At 41.6% G+C, this 8,531-nt stretch overlaps 1 protein-coding gene across 1 annotated transcript; it reads right to left on the bottom strand.

Annotated features, from left to right (window-relative positions):
• DCSTAMP (dendrocyte expressed seven transmembrane protein) lies at positions 1-8,207 on the bottom strand. Its single transcript, XM_418376.8, is given in 5 exon segments — positions 1-592; positions 1,342-1,656; positions 2,231-3,007; positions 3,009-3,288; positions 8,150-8,207. Coding segments are annotated over 4 exon segments (1,419 nt in total). The 5' UTR covers positions 3,252-3,288; positions 8,150-8,207; the 3' UTR covers positions 1-508.
• Positions 8,208-8,531: the final 324 nt, after the last annotated feature.

Raw genomic sequence — 8,531 nt, 5'->3', positions numbered from 1 at the left:
CACTCTCAAAAAAGTTTTTATTATGCTCAGGCGATGTCCCAGTTACCTTCCTGACCTTTATCTTTGGAAATGGATTCCAGGGTCCTTCACTTTCCACGGGTCTGAGGTCGGGCTGAACAACCAGTTATTTCACAGGTCCTCCTTCCCGCCCTTCTTGAAGACTGAAGTGATATTTATTTTCTTCCAGTGCTCAGGAATCTCTCCCAGAATCCATGACCTTGGAAAGACAATTGGGAATGGCCTCACAATGGCACAGCCAGCTCCGTCAGCACCCATGGGTGCATCCTATCACGTCCCACAGACTAAAGTATGTCCAGTTTGTTGAAGTGTTCTCTTACGTGGTCATCTTCCACAGAGACAGAGTCATCTTTGCCTCATACTTGATGTTTTTCAGTTCTTCAGGTGGAAAACAACTTCTGACATTTGCCACTGGAAAGTTTTAAGTATTTATTCATTCAGACAACAGAAGCATATACGCAGTCTTATCCAAAGTTTAATTTGGTCTCATTCACACCATGTTGTCATTTAATGCAGCCTTGTCCTTCTTCCTCACTGTTTCTCTTGCCCTAAGTATTGGGAACCAAAAATTGACCTGAAAATAAAGAAATACGATTCTTAGGTCATAGTACTTCTGAGTTACAGTTCACTCAGACACTACGGTCAGTACTGAAAGCTATTAAAAAGAAATAAGAGAAAAAATATGGCCATGGCTGCAGTAATATGTAAGTATTTGCCTTAAGTATACACATGTGTATTTTTCCATTTGTATGTACATATGTATAGATCTGGAATTAATGTTTTTACAATTGAAAATTTCTATTTCCTAATGGTATTTGCAGTTCCAACACCACTGTGCTTTTAAAACAGAAATATATTACCTTCTGTTTTCCTAAATAACAACATGTTTTACAGCATTAAGGGTCTGCTCACAAATGCCTGATATTTGCCATCTGCATTGCAGAAATACTCTTTGTACTGGAAGTGCTTGTCAGACATTTGTGAAAACAAGTTTCTCCTCAACTTGGACTCAATGATCTCTTGAGGTCCTTTCTGCAATTCTGCAATTCTGTGATTCTGTTAGAGCTCTAAGTCTTTCCAGCACGTACTCATTGGGGTGTATCCATTTTGTGTCTGATGCATGTGAATTGAAGGGCAGAACAACACAGTTTTGTATTCTCATCTTACCAGTAGGCAAGTTGTCTCTGGCCCTTGTGTAGGCAAGCACTGGGGAAAGTCTATTAGCAAATACTTGACATAAAGAAGTGTTTAAGTATTTCATGGATAGGAATCTGCCTACGATGCTGAGAGAGGGAGATTTTTACCACTGTGCTGATGGCTTACCGTTCTAGCAAACACATTCTTGACAGCTTTCTGTTGTATCTTTGTTCTTTTCTTGAGTAATTTTGAATGTAAGTATTGTATCCGTTTCATCTCCACGTCAGGATAAAATGAATTTGACACAAGTATTTTGAGTTGCGTCAGGAGGCCAGAGGATAATCCAAAAATGATTAAGAAGAAGGTGATTGTTCCAAGCTGGAGCCATGTCATGGAGAGGTGCAGTTCTGGCTGAGGGACGCAGCTATTCTTAAACAAAGAGATCTTCAAAAGATCATTCTTTGCAATATTCTCATTCATGCCAACGTTAAGACTATTCTTCTGCACAAGAAAAAGGGGAAAAGAGAGTTGGCAATAGTACTGGTTCCCTCCTTTAATATTTCTCCTGTTGGATATTCACATTTCCTAAGGTCCATTAATTGTCTAATCCATCCAGTGCCTATGAATAACAATATATTTATTGGCTATTTTAAAAATATTTCAAACTGCACTTTCTCCATTTCTCCTGGGGTATTTTCCTACAATTACATTCTTAGTAGCTGTGCCAGAAGAATGTTTAGCTCCTCTGGCTGCAGTGGTTTAATTTATTCCCACCTCCATGAATCCTTCTCAGAGCCTCCATTGGGGAGACATTCTTTGTGAGTAATGCTGTGGAGCAGAGCGTGCCCATCCCTTTGGCTGTGGCTCACTATTTGATGAGCAGTGCTTCTGCATCCACCTATATATGTAGCTGTAATGTCAATGGCCCTCTTTCAAACAAACGTATGAATTACAATGCCACAAAGGAACTGTCAGCTTACTGGCTGTGCTTCTGCTCCTGCAGCTGCTGAAAATGAAGGGAAAGTTTTCAACACTAAGTTAAAATGAGACATATAAAGTACAGATAAGTACTTACTTGTTGAGAGAGTCTGAGATGAATTTCCAGATCTGGTAATTCTTGGAGATGTTTATTCACATAAATAATTAGCCAATAAAACAAATAATCTACTGCAGCAAACAGAAGCCAGATGCAAAGATGAATAACTACAGGGAGAAAAAAATGCTGCATCTGTTTTCTCTCCTTCCTTGTGAAGCTGAAAGATGGGATTGTCACGTAATTCTTTCTTTCCTTTTTGTTAAGTGGCAGAACGCATGGCCTTTGCTGTTGCTTTTGATGCTCATCAAATGTGATGAACCGTTTTGTGATATAAGTGTTCTTAAACTTGGCATTATGGGAGCCCACAAAATGTTTGATAAAAAGCACAGTTCCAAAACAAACTAAAAGAATCCCCACTATAGGCAATACTTTCTGGCCTATGCAGGGCAATATATTCAGCATAAAAGATATCTGGTTAGCAACTCTCTGGATTTCTTGTTTTGTGTCATTCAGTTCTTGTTTCAGTGTATCATCTGAAATTGAGTAAGACGGTGTAAACTCATGCTTTATTGTCACAGCAAGTAGGTTGTTAGGAAGATTGGCCTTCTCGTAAATCCATTTTACAGCCTCAATGTAATATTTTATCAAGTCAAATTTCTCATACTCTAAATGGCAGGTTATACTGTCTGTCAGAACCTTTAGGTTGTGGACAATGCTTTGGATGTTGCCAGCTACCACAACACCTGTACCAGCAGTAAGGAGAGCACTCCTTCCCTCCCGCAGCCCACAGGAGAGAAGGAATAGGGCGCTGAAGCAGCCGCAGGTGCTTGGAGAAGCAGAGAGCAATGGAGAGTGAGACCCAGACGAGGCCACACAGCAGCAAGGGACCCATGGACTGCTGCTCTAGGGAGATGTGTATGCTAAGGAAGAGGAGAATGCTTAAGAGGAAGCCAACTGCAGAGCAAATGGCAAAAAGCTGCGTCAGGTACTTCCAGCCAGGCCTCCTTTCCGATGCAAACACTCCCCAGGCACTCTGGACTGCCAAGGCAAATACTCCCATTTTCTTCTGATAGCTGCTGACACTGAAGAGGCTCAAACTAAGGAGAAAATAAAACAAAAAGGCTGTTAGATGCAGGGTCACAGTACTGACAACAAGGTGCATTTGACTGACTGCCCCAATGAGACCCAAATCTGAGTCTCAGTATATATAGAATCATAGTATCATAGAATTGTTTGGGTTGGAAGGGACCCTTAAAGGTAATCTAGTCCAACTCCCCTGCAGTGAGCAGGGACACCTACAGCTAGAGCAGGTGCTCAGAGCCCTGTCCAGCCTGACCTTGACTGTCTCTGGGGATGGGCATCCAGCTCCTCTCTGGGCAACGTGTTCCACATATACAAATGTGTAAGAGATTATTATGGGGAGCAGCGAGATGGAGAGAAGAGAGATGGGGAGCAGTGAGATAAGGAAGGAGGATGGAGGTCTTCTCCTTAAGCTGGAGGTAGGTCAGTACAGACTGGGTCTCAGAGGCATCTTTCCTTCACTGGGTCTCCCCTGGGACAGCATACTGGCCCACATATATGGTTAACTCTAATTGCTCATTCTTTTCACCTTCTTCTCTGCCTACAGCATGCCTGCACTGGAAATTAATTCAATCTGATGGGAGACTGTATTTGCTCCATGTTCACATCTTTCCTTCTTTTGTAATACATTTTTAGTGCATTTTTTTCTAATTTATATGCTTATTAGCCTTTTAACATACTAGAACAAATAAGATACTAATTAAATAAAATAAACTGTTGCAATTTTACCCTGTAATAAGGAACAGTTGCCTTCACAAATACATCCTGAAGATATTACTTTGTCTTTTGTTTAGCTTGAACACAGCAGGTAGCCAGGAACCAAGCAATTATTTTATAGACATGCTGTATTTTTCTGGCATTTGACTTTATGAATTCTGCCAGCATTTACTCTGTCATTTTCCCCTTCCTCTCCTTATTACTGTTTACTGGTTTTGTTGTTCTGTCGCCATTGGCTGTGAGTACAACAGGAGCAGAGGGTGAGCAGAGCAGGCAGATCCTCCCCAGTAGTGAAGGATACCCTGAGAGGCCGAAGACTCTGGGTGCTTCCCAACCCCAGCAAGGATGGGAGGTAGGCAGCAACAGAGTGGGCTCGGTCCCCAGCACCAAGCTTGGGAAGGCTGCTTCCCTCCAGGGCCTCAGCTGTAAGCAACAGCACATAGTAGCTCTTTCACAGGAGAGAAATTAGTTAATGACTGTCCGGGAAGTGTTCAGCAGATGTAGGTAGAAGTCCCCATGTGTTTGGGAAAGGGGTGCAAGCAATGTGGGGAGGGGAGGCAGCACACAGGAAACAGAGCTCCAGCTTTTCAGGATCTTTAAGCACTGCTGCACATTCTTGTACGTCAAGAGAGGTAACCTTGGGCAGTGAACAGACCTGGAGTTCTGTTCTTTATTTTAGAAGTCATAAAAAATCAACTGCAAGAACTTTTCTCATGTATGTAACATTATGCAAAGATACTGAGAAAATCGCACACCTTTGAGTTTTCTTTTGCAGCATTGCTGTTCTCAATCATAGTCTTGTGTGTTTGTATGTATGGCTGTTGTTTATTCTTGCCAGTGTTCAGAAGCATATGGCAAATAGGCTTTAGGTAAATGGCATAGGAGCCATTGGTTTTTGGTGCCTGTGGCGAGCACTCAGGTATCTCCCTGATGGCTGGAGGTTGGAAAACTTGCAAGCATTCCTGACTCCTGTAGAGCCTGTCCCTGATCTCAGCAGTGCCAGGGCAGAGCCCTGGCTCAGCACCTCAGCTGGCTGCTCTATTTTCCCCTTACGACATCGGCAGCAGAAGTAAATATTGAGCACAGGAGAAGCACACAAAGGATGAAAGCCAGAGGCCTAAAAAAGGATGGAGGCCAAAAATTCTTGTATCAGTAAACACATAAGCAGAAGGGGAAATAACCTCCTGGCTCAGAGTTAGAAATAAAACAGTGAGCTCAGTGGCTCAGTGAAAGAGGCTAATTCCGTGCTCAGAGAAAGAGAAACCTTGAGAGCTTTCTGGACTGTTTTCTTTTGAAAACATAAGCCAGAAAAGCTCTCCTAAAGCTGCTGGGTGCAGATAGGAATTCTTGCAGAAGGGTGGCAGGAACAAAACCTTCATTTCAATTGCAGTCTAAAGCAAAGCAGTTTTTTCTTCTGTCCCATAGCACGTACCAATGTGGCAACTGCTACCTTTATTAGCATTGCATAAGGAAAGAATGTGTCTTGAAAAGTGCCAAAGTCTTTTCACCATAGTTTTCTTGTGGCATACACCACAGAGGGGAGCTGGAAACTGCCTTTGAACCTGAGTTTCCTGCAGAACGCAAAGGGAATCCCTCTATGCCTTAGTTTCCCTCACTGGGAAGTGCTTACTCAGATCTGGAAGTATGATGTTCATCCACTATACAGCATGCTGGCAGGAGTAATTATGAGAACAAATTCTTTCCAGCAAGGAGTTTGGTCCATGCTTCTTAAGGCTTGTAATGTACTGAGATTAATGCAGTATAGTTAAGAGGTATTTAAGTTCATGTTTATGGTATTTCAGATATTGCCTACAGATTTTAAGTAAGTAGAAAAGTAAGTGCATAGCATCGAGCATCCCTATAATGTGTTTTTCCAGCTCAGCCACAAGTGTTCAGCTAAAGCTGTGTCATTGTTGTATAGTGCCTGTTCACACCATGTATTTGTTTCCTTGCCTGTTGTGGGTATTTTGTGGTCGCTGTCCAAGCAGTATTGTCGTCTTCACTGCTGATTTGACCCTGCCCCAGCCCCTTACTCTGATGAGCAACCAGAGTTCAATTTCCACCTTATGGATTAGCACCAGGTTTGTCTGAGTTAGGTCTGCACCAGAACAGAAAGAAGGCTTAAACATGTGATGGTGTTTTTCATGCTTTGCTAAATAAGATTTGTCCCTGCTCTCTGTCTTCATTTATGACTTATATCAACCACCCAAAATATTTCATGAGAACTATTAAATTACTAAGTCCCATTCTTTTTCTCACTATACACTTCTAGGAAACAGTAGCTTCTTCCATTATATTAAGCTAAGAGTTTGCATGGGTGACTCACCCATACATTGGAAATGTACGTCTGGTTGTAATTCCTAAGCAAGCAGTAGTCTGGGTAGAGACAGTTTCAGAAATACTCCGTGCAAATATGAGGAGCACCCATGTAACTATAGGAATCATCAGAGCAAGTGGCTATGGCAGACCAAATCCATGGAGACACTGAAGGTGACGCTGGACAGGGCTATGAGCAAACTGATGTAGCTGTAGGTGTCCCTGTTCACTGTGGGGGAAATGAACTAGATGACCTTTAAAAGTTCCTCCCAGCTCAAATAATTCTATGATTCTATGATTGGCAGTGAAGACACAGCTGTCCACGGGACAACCTTATTTGAAAGAGATTGGGGCACAGCCCCAATCTCAGAGCACAAGTCACCACAAAAGGGAGGGATCAGGTGGAATGGGAGACTTATATCTTCTTGATGGTAAAGCTTTGACTACACAGTGCTCTTTGCCTCATAAGTCCAATTTGGATTTTTTTTACAGGAGTTAGGAAAAAGTGCACAATAAGAACATAAGAACAAATATTTCCTTTTTTGGCAGTTTCAGCAGCCCTCTTTCCCAGCCTGGATGGGCTGGGAAATCCTCTTCCATTGAAATGTAGGAGAATTACTTCCCTTTTTTGGATACAATCAGAAAAATACAATGATAAACTACTCTTAGCAAGAGACAAAAATACAAGAGGGAGTCTCACATTACTTCCCTTGGTTAATGCAGGGCATTCAGCAAAGAAATAGAAGTCCAATCAAAAATCCATCAAGATGGATGGAACTACCTCAGGGCTTCCTTAGTAGCCTGACATTTCTTGTGTTCACACCCTTAGTTTCTAACTGCAGGAGGAAGGAGAGTAAATCGTATTAAACACAACAAACTCAGGTGAGGATTGAAATACATTACCGAATGTGTAGACTTAGGAACTTGAAAGAATAAAAAACACAGCCACAGACACATACAACAGCGTACAAAAAAACACTATCATCAAAAACCATAACAACACAAGTAAAAAATCATAACTGATCAAGATCTCTTTTTCTTCTTTTAAACACTGGATCAGGAAAATTATGAACTTTGCGATATATTATTGGGCCTTTAAGATGCTACAGATTGGTTAGATATGATCTAATACTGATGTCAAAACTATAATGTCCACATCTGAGCTACCCGTCTTAATGTCAATGAGAAACGCAGCTTCCCAGAGCCAAACTTCAGACCTGATTTAGAAGCCCAAGCTTGTGTGACATGAATTGCATCCAATGAGAACTTCTTCCCTATATTTACTACAAAAAGACTCCAGATTGCTCAGTGACAGCTATTCCAAGTCAGGTGTATCAAATACTCTATGTTTCTCCTTTGTAAGCACAGGTACTTTTTGGCTGAGCTGAGTGCTCAGAAGAGGACACAGCAAGTGTTGTGGGCAGCTGTAGAATCTGGGCAGCTACGGAAAGAACAATAAACAAAAGTCATGCTTTCTCACGGATGCTGCTGTGAACAGTTTGGAGGACTTGACGCAGCAGACCCAAGACATGCTTCACTTAAAGCACAGGCAGGAATGGGGGCACTGTTTCAGAAAATAAAATGGTAGTTTGCCTATTGACAAAAACAACTGTAGAACATAGAAAATACCACTGTCAAGGAGGGCTACGCGGTCCCTTCTCCTGTATTTTACATCACTGTATGGCAGAGCCTAGGTCTATACAGTTTATGGACCTTAGGAATAGACTGTCCAATCAGTAAAGTGAAAACAACTAACTTAAAGCAAGTTCCTTTACCTTAGAAGAGCTAACCCCCTCCATCTTTACTGTCCACCATTACTTGATATTATCCTAAAGTATTACTTACAGACGTTCCTGTAAAGCGCATGAAGGACCTTCTCAGTGCCGTGCTTCTTGATTTTGGTGAGGAACTGGGATGGGTGCTAACAAAAAACAACATGAGTAGTTTTTTTTCCATACCCTCCCTCGATGAGTCAAGCATACCACAATTTTGAAATTACTCTCCTTTTGACTAACATTCATAAGGAAGTAACTTATGCACAAGAACGAATATAGTATATAATTTGCAAGTGCCAGTTTCCACCTTTTTTTCTGGCAGAGTAATAGATAGCAGCAAATGAGTTCTGGTCCCAGAATTCAGTGTCAGTGTCATAAAATTATGTCGAATAATGCCTTAGGTCTGAAACTTCTCAGCTGTTTTGGTGTTTCCCATTGAAACTCACAACAAT

Source organism: Gallus gallus, chromosome 2, assembly GCF_016699485.2.
Source record: "Gallus gallus isolate bGalGal1 chromosome 2, bGalGal1.mat.broiler.GRCg7b, whole genome shotgun sequence".
In the NCBI taxonomy this organism is placed as follows: domain Eukaryota; kingdom Metazoa; phylum Chordata; class Aves; order Galliformes; family Phasianidae; genus Gallus; species Gallus gallus.
The sequence above is the reverse complement of the archived record's forward strand: the minus strand, read 5'-3'. Positions and strand labels throughout refer to the sequence as shown.